The sequence below is a fragment of the Amblyomma maculatum genome, chromosome 1, assembly GCF_055883805.1.
Source record: "Amblyomma maculatum isolate TAMU_Amacu chromosome 1, ASM5588380v1, whole genome shotgun sequence".
NCBI lineage: Eukaryota > Metazoa > Arthropoda > Arachnida > Ixodida > Ixodidae > Amblyomma > Amblyomma maculatum.
In genome coordinates this window covers 341656939-341680039 of record NC_139344.1, presented here as the reverse complement: position 1 = coordinate 341680039, position 23101 = coordinate 341656939, and the positions used below count along the sequence as shown (strand labels likewise).

Sequence of the window (23101 nt, the reverse complement as noted above, 5' to 3'; positions counted from 1 at the left end):
CGGCAGGTCGGCTCCCGTCCAGTTCTGTCAGTTTCTGAAAGCTTGTTCATCGCGCGCATCGTTTTCACCCGTGTTTTCACCGTTGAACGCTTCCCAGTCGTCGTCGCATGCGTCCTCTGGCGTCGAGCAAGAAGAGCGCTTTCCTCCCTACGAATGCACTCTGATTATTTTAGTGTACTAGGTAGATTAGGCACACTACATAATCATCAAAATAAGAGCTTGTTATTTTTCGCCTGCGGAACAGGAAGACGCTGATTCAATCTCGGCCGTGGCAGTCGCATTCATAGAGGCGAGACGCTGCAAAGGCGCACAGCACGCGTGCTGTGCGATGTCTGTGCACGATAAGGGTCCCCAGGGCCCGTATTCCGAGTTTTCGTCTGTATTAAAGTGTCGCTATCTCACGTGACCTCGAATGATCTGATTGGTCGAAAAGCCGGAACCACTACGGAACTGAAAGAGGTGGTAGCATCATGTTCCGGCGTTTCCACCAATCAGATGACTCGAGGTCGGGGACATAGCGACACTTTCGATAACGGCGCAAACGCGAAATACGGGCCCAGGTGGTCGAAATTAATTCGACGCTCTCTACTACGACCCTCTTTCTCTCTCCTTTATTTCGCTGTCACCTTCAGCCTTTTCGATCCGCGCTGGGGAGCTCACCGAGAAGTGAGACAAGTTCTGACGCCCTTTCCTTTACTCAAAGCCAGTTTTTTTTTTTTTTTTCTTTAAAGGTTAGTGTCTGACTTGGTCACGCTTACAGCCCGCTCTTGGCTCGCCATGAATTTCATTTCATCAGCCGCACAGGCCCGAGTCCATTAAATTATTGTCACGTGGTACGTGGCAGACCTCTTCGCTGATAATTCATTTGGTTTGGCTAATGTAGCGCTCACAGCTGCAAATAACGCATTGGTTTGGTTTATTGGGTGCGAAGTGCCAAATCGGCTTGAGCAATGAATGGGTGCCTCGCGTTTTTCGGCCGTCGTTGCTCACTGGCGGGCCACCACCCTGAAATTTTCTTCGGTGCAGAGTGACTTACCAGTGTGCCGTGAGTGAGGCCAGCTTCTTTGAATGCAGCATACATACACAACGTGATTTACAGGGGACCCACAATGCAGAGCGCTTGTTGAAGGAAATGCCTTTGTTGCAATCGCTTGCATTATGAAATAAAAATATTGGTGTGCTCTATAATTACATGTTATGTCAGTTATGGTGCAGCACATCTTGCGTGCATTGTTTGCACACACACTGTGATTTCACATAAATTTTCCTTCTCTGTATGTATATGCATTGCCCGAATTTGTCACCTTTTATACAGAGGGGCTTCTCTGAAATGCTCATGACCCGTTTCTCTTTTGTTTATTTTTTGGTGCAGGGACATAAGCCATAACGAGTTCACTGTGTTGGATGCCAGCAGCCTTCAACACATCACCCATTTGCGGCGCCTGTAAGTAAATCGCCACTGATGAGATTTTGCGTTTTCTCTCTAGTGCATTGCATGCATAAAATTCAAATCGGATTTAGAATATGGTAAGCTGAGAATTAAGTCTTGACAGCTTGTTTATTAATGCAGCAGCAGTGGAATTCTTCCTCAATTTAATTGGCATTTTCAACTTGATTAAAAAGGACAGTGACAGAACATTGCATGCCAGATGGCCACCAGTCACACTAAGTGATTTAAAGTGTGCCTTAAAAAACAGGAGAAGATAGCTTTGTGCATTGAGTATAAGCTTTGGATTAGAATAGGGTACCTTTCTTTTTTCTTTTTTTGCCAAGTTGCACTAATCGCCAAAATGACCATATCATTTCAGGAAAGTTGCACACAACAAGCTCTCTGCAATCCCAAACCTTGGCTCGCTTGCACATCTAACTGATCTTAACCTGTAAGTTGAGCCTTTCAAGACTGCTCGAATACCACAGCAGCTCCCGAGTGTGTAGCTGGCTCTGACAGGTGTTTCTTTTCTTTTCCCCTGCTTTAGAGCTCACAATGCCATAACACAGCTCACCGGTGACCTGAAGAAACTTCCTCTTCTGAAGAGCCTGGATCTAAGCTTTAACAAGATCACATCCATTCCCAGTGGCATCTTCACAAATCGTTCAAAACTTACACATTTGTAAGTTGTTGTCATTGTTAGCGATCTCATATTTATGGCCTGACCGTGGTGGCAGTTTCTCCTATGGAGCATGCATGCACTGCACAATGCTAGTTTTGTTTGAATTGTCGAGCACCTCTCACTGAAAGGAATTTGATTTTATTGATAAAAATGTTGCAGTAGCGGCAGTAGTAGTAATTTCTGGATTTTAGCAGTTCTGTAGAAACCGAGGCTGTAATGTACGGAAAAAAGCTAGATATTTTGGTCAGAGAGGATGTTCAGATGATGTTTTTTTTTTCTTATTTGTAGATCACTGAGTTCTAACAAAATTGCAAGTATAGAGAAAGGTGCTCTCGAGAACCTCACCAGTCTTGAGACACTGGAGCTCAACAGGAATCGTCTCGCCACCATTCCCAAGAACCTGTTCCTGAATCTGAACAGCCTCAAACACTTGTGAGTTCTCCACCTGTTCTTCTTCTACTTCCTGCAGTCCGCCAGCTATTTTTTATTTCATGTTATTGTGCATGCCGATTTATTGTTGTCACTTGCATGGAAAAACTTGATGCTGGGCTTGTTCGTGCTGATTTCTGCAGACATTGGGTTAGACCAGAACAATCGTCATGAACAAAGGTTGCTTGAAGAGACAGGTGATGACACAGGACGTTTGACTTGTAACTAAGAAAGCCCAACATGGTAATTTTATATCGTTAGGGCATATCGTACTAAATATTCTTCTTTCTTGGGGGGTGGGTCTGCAGCTTTTTGTTTTGTGCCAACTTCACAGTTTTGCTCATGCAAGTCTTTTTCATCATCATGTAGGTGCGCTGAACTTTAACTTGAGGCAATTCACTAACACAAGACATGATGGAAAACCAACTAGCCGCCATTACAGCATTGCTTGCGATAAGTCTTTTTCCTTTTTTTAAAAAGTGCCGGAACTTAAGATAGTGCAAAAGGTGGAACTTGGAGATCAGAACATCACAGTGGCGAAAAGCCCACAGTGTTCACACTTGGGTAGCAGATGTGAAATAAGCATGCAAGTCTGTGCAAGTTTCTGGCATCTTTGTCCGCCCGATTGTTAAAATGTGTATCGGTCACTTTCTTTAAATATAGAAAGGTTGCGAAAATGCACTACATTCAGTATTAGGCGCATGAAGAACATAGAGAACATAGTGCATTTTAAGGCACCAAGCATCTATCAAGTGCTGCTCTTAGTCCAAATGCTGTGCCTCAAATTCAACTTGGTTGTCTTCTGCTCACCTTGTAGTTCTTGTAATGGTTATGGACTTGTCACGTGGCAGAACCAGAGGAGCAAGCACAAATCATGTTTTTTTTTTGTCTTTTCTTCAGGGAGCTGGACAAGAACCGGATCCGTGCAATCGAAGGGCTCAGCTTCAAGGGCCTCGAAGCATTGGAATCTCTGAGCCTGCGCAAGAACCTCATCAGCCACCTCTCCGATGGGGCTTTTTACTACCTCGGCAAGATTCAGACTCTGTGAGTGACATTCTCTCACTTGCTCCAATCTGGTGGTTCGTGAATAATTTGGCCAGTACCAATGCAACAAAGAGCTACAGATTACTTTACCACTGAATCATATTTGAGCACACTTGGCGTAGTCCATCAGTTGAAACTGTGTTCCAACAAGTTTTCGCCATTATTTAGACTTTTCTCAACCTCATGAGCTATTGCTATTACATGTTAGATGTAGACAGATGAGGGTTTTTTTCTTTTTTTTTTCTAGTATAAAACAATACAGGCTTTGTATTCTGTATTTGGTTCCAGGCATAAACCACTTCTAAACTGCTTTATGTGAAGCATAATCATGGTTTGGGCTTTATTATGAAATTTCATCATGAAATCTGGCATGTAGCAATTTGGAAAATTTTTCATTATGAAATTTGCCATGTAGCAGCCACAGTGAAGTGTCGCTGTGAGCTATTCAGAAGAGGGAATGATAGTTTTCATACTAGACAAGATAAGCTGCTACACAGGATTTCTTTTTAACCTACAATCTCTTTGTTCTTTGCAGAAATTTGGAGTTCAACAACATCACAGCCGTAACTAGTGGATGGCTGTACGGCATGTTTTCATTAAAGCGGCTGTAAGTCTTGTGCATTCTCATGTCTCCCACTTGATCATACGATGAGGCCTTAACATGGATAGCTACATCCACTTTTTGCTGTCAGTAAAATTAGATTTTTTGGCCTTTAGTGGCTCTGCAGACGCTTATTTGGTAGCAAGCAACATATTGTTGAGAAATTTGAAGTTAAAGAACTTATTTTTTTCTGCTGTCACTCAGCTCAATTGAGAGAGAAACTCACCGAGCCTAACTTGATGATTGCTAGCTGGAAGAAAGGTAGTCGTCCGCGGTTACCGCAGTTTGCTTTTTAAAACTGACTGTAACTGGAGTACCGGCATATCCTTGCTCAGCCTTTTTGTCTTATAAAAGCTCTGTTTTCAATGAAAAGGGTCTCTTAATTATTAAAGTGTTGTAAAACCAATTGATCTAAACCAAGTTGAACGTGTCTTGATTATTCCTTGAATTTTGCATGCCACTGCAGTGTCTCACCACGTGACTTCTCTTTCGTACACAGGAACTTGACCCACAATTCCATTACTGAGGCAAACATGGGGTGCTGGGAGTACTGCAAGAAGCTAACCCACCTGTAAGTCAGCCAACTATGCTTGAATGACTGCCTATTAGTTAGTGTTTCTGTTACTTTTGCTTTGCACCATAAATTATTGTTGTCAGGTATTGAGCTGCAGAAAGCTTGTGGCTAAACAGATGAATTAATTGACACGTTTTTTTGTGTGCCAAAGCACTAAGGGGCATACAGATGGCCCGGACACGGTAGGTTAGGGACTGAGTGCTGATTGCAGCATCCTAGGCATACGAGATTAAGAAGAGGGTGGTCGCTCCTGGCGAAGGACAGAATTGATTGGAGACCAGTAGCTGAGGCCTTTGTCCACCTTGTGTTTTGCAGTGTACATGTCAGTGTAGTTTGTGACGATTGTGATATAGTGGAGGGCTCCAAATTAATTTTGACCAGTAGCACTGAAGCATGGAGAGGTCTGAAATGGAGCTGAAATTAGGCGTCATCATCATCATCATCAGCCTGATTATACCCACTGCAGGGCGAAGGCCTCTCCCATATTTCTCCACTTAACCCGGTTCTGTGCTAGCTGCATCCACTTGACCCCTGCGAACTTCTTAATCTCATCCGCCCACCTAACTTTCTGCCGCCCCCTGCTACGCTTTCCTTCCCTTGGAATCCAGTTTGTTACATTAGGCGTAGTAGTGTCTTAAACAGATATCTAATTTGTGCTGAAGTCTGGTGCAATAATGTCGGTCGTTTTAAAACAGACGTGTATAATGTGAGAAACTGTAACTGTGTTTTATTTTTTTATTTTTTCTCCATCATATAACAGGGAATTGACGTACAACAACCTTCAGGCCATCACCAAAACTACTTTTGCAAAGGCGGAGTCTCTGCGCTTTCTCTACCTTGGACACAATGCAGTCTCGTACATTGAAGAGGGAGCTTTCAAGCAGCTGAATCAGTTGAAGGAGCTGTAAGTATACAATAGATGGTTAGGGCAGGGTGTTAATAGTTAAATTTCACAATCATGGTAAAAAATCGTAGTAAATTTTCAGGCATACTGCTGAAAATTGTCATAAGTGCTACGAGACTCTACAATTTGTTATGCACTTTTATGTTCGAAGTCAATGTCTGAGCATATTCAAATAAGCGTGTGTTTTTAAAAAAAAAAGAAAAAATGAATTCCTGACTTTCCACATAAAATATGATAACTTTTAGTTAAGAAATCTGCTGTGCCTTTGTTTGTTAACATAAGGACTGGCTATTTCTTTCTACTTTGCTGCATAGTTTACCAGGTTTTTTTTTGGTCTTGTATAAGTGTAAATGCTTAATTTTTGGTTGCATGTTTTGTTCATTGTAATGATGCATAACACATTAGTATTATATACATGGTTCACCATGTAGCATTCGCATACGGCCGCTAAATAATTTGTAACTGAATTTTTTCTCCCACCTGTTTTAGATTTAGTTACGGCAACAGTGTTGAAGTTCTGTGTATTACACATTCGTAATAAAGAAAACTGTGTCTCCACACATTGTTATTCTGGCTCTTGAGGTAGGCTGGATTCGCACTGTAGGGAATCAAAGCTACTAAGTTGTTATAATATATGAAAGTTTTAAAGTTCCACACATGAGTTATATGAGACTTTGAGAAAGTCATCGCTCTGAGTGAAACTGGTGCCGAAATGGTGAGAGGCAGAATTTTCATTATAGCTATTTTAGTGGCCGGAGGTGAATACCATGTGGTGATCCACATACAGAAATGTCTCGTGCATTATTATTAACAAGAAAAATGAGCTTGACCAAGATTGATTTGGTGTCTATATTCCTTTAATGTAGGGAAAATTGCAGATACACATGCACAGTGTTTAGTACACTACTGCAAGACATTCTTTTAAAGAAGGGAAAAAAAAAAAAAAAGAAAAGAAGCTCTCCATCATTTTTACCGACATTTCCCCATTTTTCTGTAGCAGGTAGTTAGGCTTTTGTCCTGTGTACACTACATTTGGCCTTTTTTGCAGATATCTGGACCACAATGCCCTCTCGTGGACAATGGAGGACACGAATGGTCCTTTCTTGGGCCTGAGCAGCCTGACGCTGCTCACCCTGTCGGACAACTTCATCAAGTCTCTGACGTCAAGGGCGTTTGCTGGCCTGGGCCGTCTGCGCTCACTGGACCTCTCGCGGAACCCTATCACCACCATCAGCCAGGGCACCTTTGCTCCCCTGCGCAGAAAGCTGACCACACTGTGAGTGTATGGAGCCTCCTGAGTCTTCATCTTTTCTAAGGTCTTTTTTTCTTTCCTACATCTGTGGCTTTTTTATTTTTTTACTATTGCGCTGAGTTGGATGCCGTGTTTAATTCTGTTATGCGCAGTAAGTGCCAGTTATTGATTGGCGCGCGGATCTGCCAAGGGCGGAGCAGGGCCGAGGACTAAGGGCGATTGAATGGTACTTCTTTAGCGAGAGCTACATTGGCCACAATCTCGCCATTTTGCCAGGCTACATATGATGATGATGATAATAATAATAATGCATTTACTAGTACCAATGACAATTCTCATTAGACCAGAGAGACAAGGGCTACGTAATATGATGATGATGATGATGATAATGCATTTATTCATCCAAGGATTACACAAAATAACAGGTACACAAGATATGGGTCACAGGTTTTGAGATTGGGCATTAAGCCAGGTTTGCTAAACCTGCCTCTTGGTGATGAACCCTTCATCCTCCGTACTGCATTGACCGATCGGGGCAGCACGCTAGTAAGATTATTATGCCTCACCTTATTTTAATTTTGCACACACAAACTATTTGAAAACTTTATTAGGGCATATTTTATTTCGAATAGGTTCGAACATTAGCTGTTTGATTTGTTCAGTGAATCAAATAGGGCTGCGTTCAGCGCATTGTTTTGAAATTTCTAATATTCGCACATCTCTGCTGAGGACAGATGCAGACCTCTCCACACTTATCTAGCAGATGTAAACAGTGTGCTGTGGAGGAAAAGGTGTGGCAAATGACCGCAAATACTGAAATTCTGATGCCGTGCTCATGTACGGCCTCCTGTGCACATGAGTCGCACAGGCACAGTACATGATGTTGGATACCGTTTTTCCATCTGTGTAGCGCATTGCTGAAGTGCTCTGAACAAGTGCGGTGTAGCTGGTACTTCCTCGCCCTGACTGTGACGCAAAATGCTTGAGGTTTTTTTGTCTTTTCATTTCCTTCAAACTGTTTTGGTTTCGACCACCCAGGGTTCGTGCGCTGACATTTGACAGTACTTTAAACTCGTTCTCTTTTTGTTAAGCACCCCATGATAAAAACACCAGGAGCTTAGAAGGTTAGCAGACTTAAAAACTGCCTCAGTGTCTCTTTAACTTGTGTACAATCTGCCATTGTTGTGGTAGTGCATGACAGCTGTTAAGGTACAATGTGTTGAGTGCTCTCTGCTTTTTCCGCGCAGCCTTCTGGACAGCAGCAGTCTTCTGTGCGATTGCAACCTCCTCTGGCTGCCTGCGTGGATCGTCCGAAAGGGCTTCCAAGACAGCGTTCAAGTGCGTTGCGGCCACCCACCAGCGCTGGAGGGCCTGCCCGTGCTTGACATTGCTGCCGAGAACTTCACATGCAGTGCGTACTCTCATTACATATAAAAGAGCCAGACAAATATAAGCACGTGGATATAAGCAAGAGATACATAGGGGGATATAAGGAATAAAATATGGAATATTCCAAATATTCCTTATGTATTTCTTCGCGTACATATAGAGATCGCTTTGATTGATTGATTGACTTAGACTGTGAAAATTGGAGAGTAAATGTGCATTTGTTTAGTTGCCATGTGGGTGAAACGTAATGTTTGTGCTCTCTCTCCTCTTTCTCTTCTCCCCCCTTTCTTTTTTCTTTCCTATTCAACACTTTTCCAAAAACCTGGAACAGAGGACTTTCCCAAGCCTCAGATCTTGCTGCAAAGCCCAGAGAACCAGGTTGCACTCAAGGGCCAGAACATCACACTTGTCTGCAAGGCGGCAACTGCAAGTGCTTCACGGCTGGAGTTTCAGTGGAGGAAAGAACAAAAGGTGCGTCCCCAGAAGGAGAGGAAAAGAAATACTGGGGGGGCTGTATTTCCCACTGTGGTTTCTCAGTGGGCACATACCTTTATGTTCGGATGAAATGTCTTAGTGTTGGCATGATTGTGATGGTTTTTTGAACAAGTTTTTACTCTTAGCCTTTTTTTTTATTCGAGAAGTTTGCCATGAAGCATAGTGAAAAGGGGGGGGGGGGTGTAGGAGAAAGCTCTTAAATAATCGCTTAAGTTGCTGATAAACTGATAGTCAGTCTAGCGTCCACTTCCTGTAGTCACAGTCAAGGTCCTACCGCAGGCCTACTTTCCGTAGGTAGCACTGTCTCGCGGATGCCGTAGCTGGGCAGATCCACAATAGATGCTTCACATTACGCACCACACTGGTGAAGCACCACAATGCGGGCACTTTTCGGTCACTTGAAAGCGTTCGTCACACCACCGACGGGTAGTATGTGTTATTGAGTAGCACTTTGTGCCTTTGTCTTTGTTCGCAACCTCTGAAATGGCAGTTAGCAATGCCATATTTTAGAAAATCGTGTCCAGTTCCTGCAAGCCCTGAAATTGGTCTTTTTTTCACTTTTTACCCACTATGGTGTCCTTGCACCTGAGGCATTCAACTGCCGACCTTGAGGCTGCAGGATGGAGTCTTCTGGGTGGCAGCATTCTAGTGTCGGAGAACTGCGTGCAAAAGGCACACGGGCACTCATCATGCCAGGCAGTTCTAAATAATGCTATCACCCTCTACACCAACTCGTTCTCCTTCTCTGTTGTTACCCAAATCTCTTCCATCATGGCGCAGTTCTCGCTCGGAACCATCATGGTGCTGAGCGAGACAGTAGTTGTGTTTTTCCTGATCTGAGGAGTGATTGTTGTTGTGATCTCTGCTCAAACAGTTCCTGTCCGATGTTGACACCGAAGTCTCTGAGAAAGTGGAACCAAATGATGTCATGGTCTTCACAAGCTACTTGCACCTGAGGAATATCCAGAACAAGGATGAGGGGCGGTACCAGTGTGTTATTCGAAATCAGTTTGGCTCGGTCTACTCCAACCAGTCCAACATCAGCGTGTATGGTGAGTGGCTTAGTCTGGATCTACTCTTCTTTTGCTTGTGCTGTGAGATTATTCTTTCAGCATTGCTGTTAGCATTGTTGTACAAGGCAGAAAGGGGCAGGCTTTGAGCCACTTCTGGCATACGCTTGCAGCATCTGAAAGGATCAAATTGATTATTCGTGTATCGCAAAAAAATAATAAAAATAAAGTCTTGTTCAGATAACCTGTTCGGCTCAGTGTGATGCAATGCAGTGCTTTTTAACACTCTTGTGCGCTTTCAGCATATGTAGGCAAACACTTGCTCCGAAACAGCATGGGCATTGTCTGGCCGCACAATTTCTCAGGTTGTTTAGAGCTCCAAGATTGTAAAAAAATGATTCATTAACGTCTGGCTTCTTATCAAAACGCGTGTGATTTGCTATTTCTGGACATGTTTATGCGAGCTGGATGAAGATAACAGCGGCTACCTTCGGGGCATACAATTTTGTCAAACTATTTTGAGCATCCTAGATGCAGGGTCGAAGTGCTTTCTACTGCTTGTGCTCATCGCATGTCTTAGAACACTGGCGTGACAGCACATTCTTTGCATCCACAGTTCTGCCTACGTTTGTCAAGACTCCATCCAACTTGACAGTGCGTGCGGGAGGTACGGCGCGCCTGGAGTGTGGAGCCACAGGCCAGCCAACGCCAACTGTGTCTTGGCAGAAGGATGGTGGGGATGACTTCCCAGCCGCCAGGGAGAGGCGTATGCACGTCATGCCCACTGACGACGTCTTCTTTGTGGTGGGTCTCAAGGCAGCTGACTCGGGCGTGTACACCTGCACTGCCCGGAGCCGAGCCGGTGTGGTGCGGGCCAACGCCACGCTCACCGTGCTTGGTGAGTGTCCCATACTGTTCAGCTCTTTCTGTATAGTTGTGAAGCAGCTGACCATTAGTGCATGGCTTACACAAGCTGATGTCTGGCATACAGGTTGCTAATGGGATTGGTCTGGGATATAGTACAATGCAGTACAGCACTGTCTCTACAGCTTATTAGGCATTTTATTTTTTATATACATAGTTTCTTTTAGATCAGGTGCTGTTTGATGGTCTGAAATGCACCTTGATTTCTAATTAAAAAAAAAAAAAGTCTATGTACCCCAGCTTGACCGCAGCAGTTTCCTAGTGATCTCAGCATCGACTTCATATGCAGCAGATGCGGAGTTCAATCCCCATTGCTACTGGGCACTCATTTGCATTCCAGTGGGTATGAGCTTGCTCTTGACCTTTTCCTCAGCCCCTCTGGGGTGAAATACTTGGCAAGTGGGTGAAACAAATTTCATAGTGACCAAATTTCCTTAGCCGTTGTGCTCTACAGCCAAGCTTATAGTACCACTAAAATCAAATTATTGTTGCGTTCTTTCTTTGGGGTGGCCTGTCTATAAGCCCTCTTTCACAGCAAATATTTCAAACACTCTTGTACATGGTCTGGTCTGGAGTCTTTCTTCATTTGCAGTATTTAAAGCCACTAGCTTTATGCGGCAGTTGTTCATGCCTGTGCGTTTGCCCTCTCTCTCTTCCACAGAGGCACCAGCATTTGTGCGCCCCATGCGGAGCAAGCAGGTGGCAGCCGGAGATACGGCAGTGCTCGAGTGTCTGTCATCGGGCAGCCCCAAGCCCCGGCTGACATGGCTCAAGGATGGGGCGCCCCTGGTGACCACTGAGCGCCACTTCCTGGTGGCAGAGGCACAGCTGCTGGTCATCACCGACAGCCGACCCTCGGACTCTGGCCAGTATGCGTGCGAGATGACCAACACCCTGGGCATCGAGAGGGGGCTCTCCCTCCTCAAGGTGGTGCCAGGTAAGCAGTGCGCAAGTAGGGGGCGGCACATATGGGCCACCCACGTCATCTAATCCCGACTGGAACTGCACTTGACAGCATTAATTGTAATGCAAAAAGGTTAACATTACAAAATCCTGTGTGGCAAGTGCTTAGCATCTCTAGGAAGCCACTGTGTTTGTTTTAAAATTCATTGGAGGTTACATGCAAAATTAATATAATTCCCAATGCCAGTGTGGGTAGTGTTTGTCATGTTTCGGAGCAAGAGAATATGCCCTGGTTAAGTCTTGCTGGTTTGGACATGTTCACTAAATGGAAACTTCGAAGGCATGGGCCTTGTTGCCTATTCACTTCCCAGCATCAGCAAAGATATGAACTTCGTGCTCCCAGATGGCATTAAGTTCACTCAATCGGTCATCTCTTTGTTGCACGCATGTTCTTAACTGATGTCTGCCTTCCTTCATGGACATTTTTAAAGAATGCATTTTTCATAGAAAAATTGTCTATTTGACAGAAAAAGTTGATGCGATAATTGTGCCAAAAAACGCAACAAGATCCTCAGCCAATTTGCTAGCTATGAAATTGAATATGAATTGAAATTGAATTGAACAATTTAGTATCTTAAATAATGCAGTCCATCAGTTCTAGTATAGAATTACTGAAGGTACTGGTTCCACACTCTATTTCTACAAATAATATATTTTTGAGCAAAGTAGAGTTCTGGCCTAGTTGGTAGCCCAGAACTCTTTAGCGCTCGTCCTGTGTGCCTCTCCTGTCCTTGTCTGTTCCGCGCTAAGCTTCCCACTTATCATGTAATATATTTTTGGTTGTAAAAAAATAAGAATTGTATTTATAGGTTGTCTCATATTTCATATTTAGGCCTAATTGAATGTCCTTTTGTAACCTCTGTTCTCTTCATCTCTTTCTCTCTTGCACAGCCAAGTCCACGCTGGGACCTTTGGGTCCTGACGCGGAAGGCATGACCACAGGCATTCTGGTGATTGTGGTTGTGGTCAGCATCGTGGGGACTTCGCTGGTCTGGGTGCTTATCATCTACAACAAGATGCGCAAGCGGGAGCGCCCGGCCGCCAATGCCTTGCCGGAGGCCCCGCCACCCACGGAGCCTCCGGTGAGGCCTCCTGAGCAGGAGCCCTTCCTCACGGCCGAAACCGATGCCAGCGGCACCCACGAGGCGCGAGACGTCTCTGCCGATTCGGGTTCCGGTGAGCTTGCCTTTCTTGTCCCACTAACAGTCTAACAAAACGTCAGCCGGTTGAACAAAGTGAACTGTGTCAGTATAGCGCATAGGACGACTGCAGATGCAAGGCAGGGGTAGCCTTGACCTTTGAACCTCCCCTGCATTTCGTGCAATTCCTTGATCTAGCACAACCACAGCAGTGCTTCCTACAGTGTCCCCTGTTCTCCCCTATCTTGTCAGTCTGTCGCACGGCGACCCATGGGCGTGTTGCTTATTGTTACTGTGACGGGGGAGGGAAACAGGAAAAGGAACCTCGGCTGCCACCAAAATTTGTTTTTGCATCATCTTGGACGCTCATCTGGTACCACCTCAGGAGGGTGGTATACTGAGCGAACCACTTTCAGAGATGGAAAGCAAAGAAGGAATGTCAGGGAGGCTAACATAGTGTGGCCTATTATAAGGAGGAACAAGGAAAAATTGAACTTATCATGCCCATGCATGGGTTATAAAAAGTGCGTCCACAGCGGATAAAGGTGCGGCAGATTCATTTGGCAGTGTCGGCTCTGAAAATAGGACAACTGCACACCTCATTGTTGTCTTTCATATTTGGGCTTTGCAGAAATCTGTGGTCTCGGGTAACTAGCCAAATTTGCTGCGCTATTGCTTCGTATGCAACTCTGAAAAGTGTGTACTATCTTAAGTGAGTTATGTTTGGAACATCATTGTTCTGGCAATTTGGTGCACCAGACTTGAACTTGGTAAAAGGAGAGAAAGTTCTGCCATTGAAGTGAGAAGCAAACGAAAGCTTGTCTTGGTCTGGAAAACATTCATTATGAAGCACGCCTCACCCTTCTCCGTTGCAGATAATTCAAGCAAGGAAAGCGGCCACCAAAGTTGTGATGACCTGGCTTCTCAGGTTGATACCAGCAGCCAGACATTCATACTGGGTGCCAGCAGGGTGCCGTTTTTCATGCGAGGTCAGTGCCCTGTTCATCATCAGCCTTGTTGTAAACCGCTCTCACGGATGATAGCTGACCGTCTGCGAGAAAGGAAGGCTTGCATTAATAGTCTTTTTGGAGGAGATGTGGAAGTAGTAAGAATGGCAAGGCAGGAGTGATGGCATTAGGCAGCATGATCTTCGCGTGGCCTCTGAGACATCTATTTTGGCATGCTGATCTTTCATTAGCTTGCTGCGTTAGCTTTTGTTGTTAAGCAGAGGATGTGGTGGCAAGCGCCGAGATACAGCGAATCAGTCGTGCTGCAGCATTGCTGGCGTTTGGAAATCATGGTAGCAGAATAAATTGCACTGCACGAGAAAGAAATGGAATTAGAGCTTTTGCTGATGTTTATTGCACATTTTCAGTGTCCTCTGAGTCTCGCTGCATGCTATTGTTTACAGCTGTCATCTTGTGTTAAGCCTATGCAGTGAGCCACAGCGTAGCGATTTAGAAATGTCTACCTGGGGCGCTTACCGCGGAAACATACAAGGGGAATATGGAAACGAGACACGAAGTAAATGCTGTGTTGCTATCAGCGCAGGATATTGCCGCAGAGCATGTTACTTGGTTTGCAACTAGGGTCAAAAGGATGTAAAATCGAGCAGCAAGCGGCCGTCCTGTTGACTTTCACTTCTCGACTTAGATTGTGCAAACTTTGCATGCAAATACACTGGTTGCAGGGGCTATGTGTGATCGTTTCATTAAAAAGTGGCAGTTGTGGAATGGTTGCAGACTGCTTGATTTTACAGCCCTGCGACCGTGCTGGAATTTTGGTTGAGGTGAAATGCCAAAAGTGCTTCAACAATATGTGATTTCACTGCACAAATTAAGAGCCTTGGTTGGTCTGAATTAGTCGCTGCCCTCCATTACGGCTACTCTTTCTCTTAGTTTCCCTTTTCACCCCACTGTCATTCCTTTCCCCTTGCTGCAGTGCAGCTGTCCACTGTGGGTAAGAGAGCTGCTGTTGCTCATTGCCGTCCCCACCCACAAACTTCTACTATGGTGCAGGTCGAGGAGAAGGCAGCAGCCTGAGCTCGGGGAGTAGTGGCCAGCCGAGCCCTCCCCACGTGCGGGCAGCTCTGACAAGTTTCCAGCCTCGGGCAGCGACCGGCACTCTCTCAGAGCAGACGACACTACAGCGGCGCTTAGCTTCAGGACACCCTGTCATGACGGGGCCTTGCCTCCCCAGTAGCTGCTCCCCTGTCCACTTACGAACGGCATCGGCAAGTGGACAAGCCCGGTGTCTCTCGGAGGGCCAGCTGGGACCACGAGCGGTGTCCGTTCCTCTTGCCCGCCGACACATCCGAGTTCGTCGTGGTTCCAGCGCAAGCAGTGAGAGCAGTGGAGCCAGTGGTGGCCGTGGTGGCGGCAGCAGTGACGAACGGGACTCCGGCTTCTCTACCTTCCCCAGAAGCGTGCGGAGCTGGAGTTCAGCATCGTTGCATTGCCGACTACAGCCCAAAGGTGTGTGTTCCAGTTTTTTTTAACTTCTATAATAGCTTCGTTTCTTTACCATCCCAGTTTGCCTCGGCAAGCTGCAGGGTTTTCATTTTTTGGCGGAAACATAAAGGCAGAAAATGAAGTGCAGAGAAAAACGCAGCACCTACTTAAATTTAGCCCACTTGCATAATGCCCTCTAATCAGCCCTGTCTTGTACTTAGAGCAATACAGGGGATTTACCTGTAGTGGACATGACCTGACCGCTAATGGCTTTTTGCTTGCCTTGTGAAGAAAGGTTTGTTAGTTACCACTAAGGTGATAGCTTGATCTGAACAGCAGAGATTTTAACCTGGATGTCATATTTTTTTTTTTTTTTTTTTTCTGTTGTGCAGGAATTGTCCACAACAGTGGCAGCGTGGTGACAGTCAGTGGCGCTGGATCCCAGCAGTCATGCTGCCTGACACCGGCATCAGTGAGCCAACAGGATGTGTCATCTACGGCAGTGGGGCAACAGCCAGCCGTGACGGACGTTCACTTGTCCCCGGGAAGGCGGCGCAACAAAGCAGCCGTGAACACCAGCCACAAGAGGCCGTCACAGTCGTCTGCTGCCTGCCAGCAGGCAGTAGCCACGATGGCTACGGTGGTCTAGCAGCCGCCGAAGAATGGCAGCACACCGCATACAAAAGTGACGCATTCTCCGCCTGGCCCTGAAACATGGCTAGTGCATACTGCTGCCGTGCTTGGCAACGCAGGTGGTACTAATGCCCAACGCTCTTGGGTTGCTGCACCGCTCCATGCCATGCGGCCCTTCGCCCACTCGGCGACACTTTCAGGCGGACACGTGAGAAGCACTTCTGAAATGTGCGTTCCTAAAGACAGCTCGGCCAAAATTAGTTGCTTCACACAACTTGTTGCTAATAACGCCACCTGTGATGTCGAATGTGGCGGCAGTATGTCTTTGTCTACATGTCTGTGGAGCAGGAATGCCTCGGCACTTGGTGGCTCAGGGTAGTCCCGCATAAGCCAAAGTTCGAGCTGCAAAGAACTCTGCTTGCTTTATCACTAAGCCGCAAGTAGATGACCAGCTGGTGTGATTGCTTGGCTGAACTTTGTGCCTGAATGGCCAAATCTTAGATTTGTTCCGAATGAAGGCTCTCATAAATTTCAAAGTGAAGAAATAATCCTGAAGATGGCACTGCAGGGGAGTTCATCGTGCTTTAGCGATGTTTGGTTGCGAAGACATCACTAAGCAGCACTGTTTGGCCACCACTTGCCGAGGTTTTCGCTTGCTGTGTGCACACGAGGAATACAAGAGACGGCGAATGCGTTCATTTTTGTGCTGCATTGGAAATTGGCCTTGCATCATTGGGGGACACATTTCAAATACAAACCAACATGTAAAAGCTAATGTAGCCAGGCTTGCCTAGAGGAGTGCAAAAAATATTGGTGCGGTGTTGGTGGGTTGAGTCGAGCTGCACGAATTTGTTTTTCTTGTTCTTATTCTTGCTTTGTACCTGTTGTGCCAGACATGCCCAGGCTTCTGTTTTCGTCAAGCTTGACCAAAGTTTGCTGTTCCCTACTTGTTCAGCCTTATTTTGCACTGTTGGCAATAATTTGGAGGCCGTTTTGATTGGTACTTCAGTATATGTTTGTAGATCCTACTCAGTGTGCGAATGATTAGTGCTGCTGAACTGACACTGCGTGGCCCCCTTCGATGCAAGGCTATGGCATTTCACTTGTTGCCCAGCAGCCAAAGATGTAAGTTTTCAAGAAGGAATCCCGAGTGATGATGCCACGAGCGTGGCATGTGCGTCCGCCGTCTCTAAGTGATGGGAGATGTGCTAACTTGTGCCATGTTTAAAAAGAAACAGTTACCTGTTGTGCTCCTATATGTCCTGTGCGTGTCCATGTGTATATAGTGAAGTGCAAGGGATGTTGAGTGTCTCAAGGAGGGGGGGGGGGGGGGGGGGGGGGGGGTTAGCTACATAATGTATATAGCAGAGCACCAACACCACCACTACCACCCTAATTTAAGAAGAAGAAGAAGGCGAAAAGAGAGTCATTGTGTATAAATGGTTGTTTCTGTGGTTGTAATACATATCTGTGGAATTTCTTGTAAACCCATTTGTTCCTAGGGGTTGCAGTGTTGTAACATAGTCGCGTCAATACATGTATATATATATTATATATGTGTAATGTATATCTATGTGTAACATTTCGTGCCTCACATAGTAGCCGCCTGTGGCTCAGTCTCTTTCATCTTCTGTTGAACGGAATGTCCGAAAGAGTGGCACGTCTGTGGTAAGCTATTTGTTGTTGGGCTGACTGTTGCTTGCACTGAAAGCTGACATATGTCGTACCCCGAGTGGTAAACATAATGAATCGAGCCTTTCTCCTGTCTTTCTCATGTACGCAATGAAGATCAGCATCTCTCGCAAAGTCATTTCAGAAAGAAAGGTGCCAAAAGACACATTTGTCATCACTAATTAGCGACAGACGCTATACTGCATATACTTCACTGTCTCAGGTGGATTTAGCAGTCACTCTAAATTTGGCTTGTGCCAGACTGCAGAGAGCAGTCACACTAGAAATGTTATACAAAATGAGGAAGGGCGGGATATGATTTGGTGCATGGCATTAACAAAGCTGTCATTTTCCAGCTTACAGAAAACCCAGTGCCACTTTGGAGACGTGGTAATGTGGCACCTTTTGACAGCAGTCACGGAGGAAATTTCCATTTGCTTTCTAGTGCAAAAAAAAAAAAAATCTTCATAGGTTGTGACTTGACCAACAATATACTACTACACAGAGTACCTGTATATTTAAGGGGAACCCCACGAATATGCTGTGGCCAATCGGCTCATCTTGACTTCATTTTACTTTTCTTGCACCGCACCCTGAAGATCTGTGCAGCAGCTTTTGCTACCTGTTCGGGCATTACCGAGGCTGAATTCTCAAGTTAATTCTCAGTTCAGCGCAGCTAGACTGTAGTGCGTACAAATCTCATTGGAGCTACATTACAGTGGCGTGTACAGGAACAGAGTGAAACCAGAAACTGAGTGAACTCAGAATTTTCGCCCTCAGGTGGATACAGGCCTTTCAACTATGTTAGCTCAAATGTCAGTATCTCTTCATAATCATTGCAGTCAAATGTGTATATAGGCAATTGTACATAGTTGTATAGCTCTTGCGACAACGGGATCGTTGTAGCATTAGTCAATGTCCAGAGAACATAGTTTTATTTAAAATAATGACCCACACTCGCAAAAAGAATGTTTTCAGAGAAGGAGAGAGCAAAAGAGTGTAAAAATTCGTGTAACAGCAAATCAACTCGAGCCAGGCATACAGTGAACGACTTAATCTCATGCTGACCGGTCTGAAGTATAGGTGCCCGATCGGTTTTCGCTGGTCATTCGCAGCTGTAAAAGGTACAAGGGAAAGGAAAAACGTTTTCACCACATGTTTAAGCATGAGATCTCCCGGTTATTGTTTGTCCAAATTTTAAACCTTCAGTCAAGCCTCGATTCTCATGATGTTCAACTTCCTTTATCTGTTCACCCTGAAAACATGGCAGCGGTGTGTTGTGTTAATAATGGCCGACTGTGTGCTAGCCATATTCTGTACAGTTCGACTCAGGAAGGCACTGAGGTCAGTTGTAATGTTGGAAGAGAAAACAGAAACTGAGGAAAACATTCCCCATCTGCATGATTACGTGTATAGTTTTTTGCAAGCTGCAATGCCCAGTGCCAATCGTCGTGTGTCAGGGTTTGACTTCTACTTCTTCTGAAGTTCCAAAGGGCAGCGTTTCTTTGGTGTTGATATATAGATATATATATTACACGTTTGGTATTGTAGATAGAAAGTTGTAAGTGTATTTAAGACTACATTGTTTTTTTTTTTTTTTTTTTTTTTTTTTTTTTTTTAAAGAGTGATGGATATAGTGCCACTGCAATATGCAAACTGTCTAAAACAGTTCGAAAGGTTCTTTCCCTTCCAGTTTTTCTCACTGGTGCCATACATGCTCTCAGAGATTGAGAGCTTGCTTACGTTGTTTTAACCTGCGAATAAAAGCCATTGAAGGTGTTGTCCTTAGTCGAGACAATCGGTGACAATATTTTTTCTGTTGCTCATGCTATCGATGGGTTAGTTTGCCAAATTTTTCAGCCTGTTGATGTTAATTTTTTTGTGTTAATCTATTTTGCCATACGCACCAGCAGATATATCTAGTATTGTTTGTTGCAATATGCAGTGGCAATATAACGAGTTGTAATAAAACTCAGTATGCACGATATGCTGTTGTCCAGTCAATTGTGATGCTCTGCCTTTTCCACATGTAGCCCACAGCTGCTGTCTCTGCAGGTACATTCAGCAATCGTCAAAGTGCATCTCTCGACACTTTTACTTTCACAAGCAATGTCACAAATACAATTGCAAAATACCAAGATCTATACTGTCAGCATAAATAAAATGTGAACACTTGAACCCATGGCATACAAACACCTTCTGAGCTTGCTTCAATGGCAAGTCTAAATTGGAGCCATGGTTCCAAGGAACTAAACATGCACATACACAAAATATATAGATATTGAGGCGTTGATAGTGAACATTATTTAACCGAAACTCTCTACTCTGTGCAATGCAAATAATTTGAAAACAGTTGTCTAGCCAATTGTTATGCAACTTCAGTGGAATATGGATTTTGGCAATGGTATTTGATAACATTTTGGTCATTTTTTGGCCCTGAACAGATGCCCACGTGTAGGGCTCAAAACAGGAGGTCCTTTTTTCACTTCAGAACTACATTTTTTAAATCTGCAGCAACAAGCAGATTTTCATGTGGACGCAAAAAAAAAAAAAAAAAAAAAAGAGAGAAAGTAAACTAATGGACAGCATCATTGCATTATCACAAAGATAGTGTGCACATTGCAGGATGGCAGCCATTCCCAAATGAACGCGATACCTGGATAAACCGCAGCCACAATCAAGGTGGACAAGGGTTAAATGTGGCTGCAGCAACCCAGGCGAAATTAACCACAATGGTTGTGGAAATGTGTCCCGGCCAAAGTGTAGTAGTGACTGCTGAGTGCCAAGTGCTCCCGTGTCCTTTTATTTTTTTTTTTTTTTTTTTTTTTTTTTTTTTTTTTTTGCTGCAGTAAGTCTAGGGGGCGATATGATTGCACACGCAAGTTCTCAGACATACACGTCGCTATACACATGCTACACACCAATGACTCCCCTACCCCAGTACCCTAAACGAGAATGAAAATATGTACAAGATTCGTACCGCTAAAACGACCACAGCATGACGCTGCACACAATAAACAACCCTCGGTGCAGGACGGCTAAAAAGCTCTTCGATGAAAAGGAAGAGCTTCTTGCATGGTGTGGGACACATTTAAGCACCAAATAAGTTAGGCGACAAAAGAGAAAAGTACTGAGGAACAGTAAACCATAGTAAAAAGCAGGGACCAGACCAAAGTGCGAAGCGCCCGAAGGCACGTCACTCGATTGTCGAACGATTTCACTGCAGCAGTTCTTCGTCGGTTTCGTTTTCGGCTAAGGCCGACTTTCTGTAGCCGGCCTGACCGTTCATCCTCACCACACCCGTCGTGCGCGACTCTACATCGATGGTGGCCGGAGAGCTTTCGTCGTCTTCGTCGTCGTCGTCTTCGTCAGTGGATACGTCGACGAGACACTGGCTCTCAGTCACCCGGTCACCGTTTTGGCTCAACTTGACGTAGCGGAAACTTTTGGCACCTTCCCCGTTCATGACTCTCGCTCTCCGCAGGAGATAGATGGAAATGAAGAGCACGCCCAACGCGCCCAGTACCGCTAGCACAGCCAGCAGCGCATTTTTCATCGTCACTTGATAAGCACGCGTAGTGTGTTCTACGTGCGAAGGGTGCCCGACTACGGCTCACATACTTGGGCGCTCTCTGATCGACGTCGACGCTCGTTACCCAGTTCGAGTGAGTCACAGGTACTACAAGCACATGAGTAATTGATGATATCGCGACTACCACGACCGAGACAAAGTGCGGGCCTCGTCGCTACACACCAAATTATTGCTACCGTAACTACGAGAACAACAAAATTTTGCAATAATGAAAACAAAAACAAATGAAGTGCGTCTCAATGTTTGTCGACGAACAACATATTGCGCGCAATTGAGCGCCGACACGTTTCGAAGTTCTGAGTTAGCAAGGCGCGCAAAAGTTTCGTTTTTTTTTGTCGATAAAGCTATCCAAGGCAGTGTTAAAATTAATAGTAAGTGGGCTGGCAATCAATAATCTATGGCGTGTTTTGTGAAATGCAGTCCACGGTGCACGTCAAGCGGCATACCACTACTACGCATACTGCATCAGGGGAGTAGATGTGAGTGGATTGGCGGAACACTCCAGTGCGGAATGATCATTGGGGTGGCAGCCGTGGCAGCGGCATCGTCATTGCCATGCAGCTTCTGCTAAAACAAAAATGTAAAAAAGTTTAGGTGCTTTCGCTAGTTGTGTTGTGGTTGCTAATATTTCTACTCTTGTTGGTTTCTTATGAGTTGAAGGACGTTTTGTACATAATATATCTCCTTCTGCTGCACTGGGGCAAATGTAAGAGCCGTTGGCCTATTTTTCGTCTCGCATGAGTGCGTTGTGCGACTGCAAGGCTGTCCTGTGGTGCTCGCATGGCTTTGTCCACGAGCTGCATTTATTTGTGACAATATACTCATTCATCGCCACTTTGTGTGTGTAATTTGGCCCCTTTTAATTCGCGCACATGTTTTCGTGCCAGTCAAACAGCGTCATGCCTTTAAAAGTTGTTCTCAAGAACTTCTTGAATCACTTTGAAACTTTGGAAGCGCGCAAGAAACTGGGAGACGACCTTTTTGAAGCCGAGTTTCAGGTATGTGCGTTGTTTTGTTTCCCCGCTCTGAACTGTGTAAGGTTTCTTTCGTGATGAGTTGCACGTTACGCCTGCACACTGATACAGGATTGAATTGTTGTCCCCTAAACTAGGCCGTAGACAGTTGGATACAAAAATAGCGCCGTGCCCCAATTCCGCTTTATTTCGGAATGCGATGTCGTGGTTTTCCGTGCTCGCACCCCTCTTTTAGCAAAGCTCAGATGTACTGCGTTCTGTTTAGTTTTTTGACATGAAATTCTCATTCTTCTTGCGTCCTAATGGGCTGTCAGTGCGCTGTGTTTTGTAGTGCATCGACCTTGCTTTTTTGTGCGTCTCATTGACAATACTAACATCCTTGATTTTAATCACTGCGAAGATGCCGGAAATTCCGCATTCTGTTTACATTTCAGAGTTTGAAGGAACTGACAGAACGCCTGAAGCTTGATCCCGAATATGCCTGCACTGAAGGTCAGAAAGAAGTCAACCGAAAGAAGAATAGATACAAAGACATTCTACCTTGTAAGCATGACACTGATTTCAACTAGAACATAGTTTTCTACTCTTCGTGATAACCATCTTGTCCCTGTGTGGTAAGCGTGTGCAGTAAGACTTCATTATTTCTTCTGAAATAATTGTGCACTTAATAATGAAAGCAGAGGAACAACAGAGTAGGGGGGCAACTTTCAACATTAACACTGACACGTGTGTGACCCTGTCCTTCCGAAACCATCATGGTGCCCCTGTCTCATTATTATTGTCCTTTCTTTGTTTTCGTGTATAAGCGCATAGTTATTTCAGAAATAGCATTGATGAGTGGACAAAGATCCAGGCCATCTGTCCACGGCCCGAAGGTAGAATGGTAGTGTCAGCGGAATTTAAGTTGCTGCTTAGGGTGTGATCGTTTAAGTCTCTCACTCCTCTA

The 23101-nt window shown here is 45.0% G+C and overlaps 2 protein-coding genes across 4 annotated transcripts in view; both read left to right on the top strand.

The window, feature by feature from the left end:
- LOC146207606 (uncharacterized) overlaps positions 1 to 17249 on the top strand; it is a 90072-nt gene extending 72823 nt beyond the window's left edge. The window contains exons 2-19 of the mRNA XM_084589067.1: positions 1373 to 1444; positions 1809 to 1880; positions 1977 to 2111; positions 2400 to 2543; positions 3441 to 3584; positions 4120 to 4191; positions 4685 to 4756; positions 5520 to 5663; positions 6712 to 6939; positions 8163 to 8326; positions 8636 to 8775; positions 9674 to 9851; positions 10426 to 10707; positions 11395 to 11670; positions 12588 to 12872; positions 13711 to 13824; positions 14854 to 15309; positions 15678 to 17249. Coding sequence (XP_084445193.1) covers positions 1373 to 1444; positions 1809 to 1880; positions 1977 to 2111; positions 2400 to 2543; positions 3441 to 3584; positions 4120 to 4191; positions 4685 to 4756; positions 5520 to 5663; positions 6712 to 6939; positions 8163 to 8326; positions 8636 to 8775; positions 9674 to 9851; positions 10426 to 10707; positions 11395 to 11670; positions 12588 to 12872; positions 13711 to 13824; positions 14854 to 15309; positions 15678 to 15934 — 3235 coding nt within the window. The 3' untranslated portion in view covers positions 15935 to 17249. The remainder of the gene's footprint in view (positions 1 to 1372; positions 1445 to 1808; positions 1881 to 1976; positions 2112 to 2399; positions 2544 to 3440; positions 3585 to 4119; positions 4192 to 4684; positions 4757 to 5519; positions 5664 to 6711; positions 6940 to 8162; positions 8327 to 8635; positions 8776 to 9673; positions 9852 to 10425; positions 10708 to 11394; positions 11671 to 12587; positions 12873 to 13710; positions 13825 to 14853; positions 15310 to 15677) is intronic.
- A 4409-nt stretch (positions 17250 to 21658) lies between these two features.
- LOC146207605 (uncharacterized) overlaps positions 21659 to 23101 on the top strand; it is a 29361-nt gene continuing 27918 nt past the window's right edge. Inside the window, exons 1-3 of one of the 3 annotated variants that reach the window (XM_084589057.1) lie at positions 21659 to 21887; positions 22069 to 22179; positions 22590 to 22698. In XM_084589057.1, coding sequence (XP_084445183.1) covers positions 22081 to 22179; positions 22590 to 22698 — 208 coding nt within the window. In that variant the 5' untranslated portion in view covers positions 21659 to 21887; positions 22069 to 22080. Of the gene's footprint in view, positions 22180 to 22589; positions 22699 to 23101 lie in introns of all 3 variants that reach the window. The other 2 variants (XM_084589049.1, XM_084589038.1) reach the window with 2 other exon arrangements.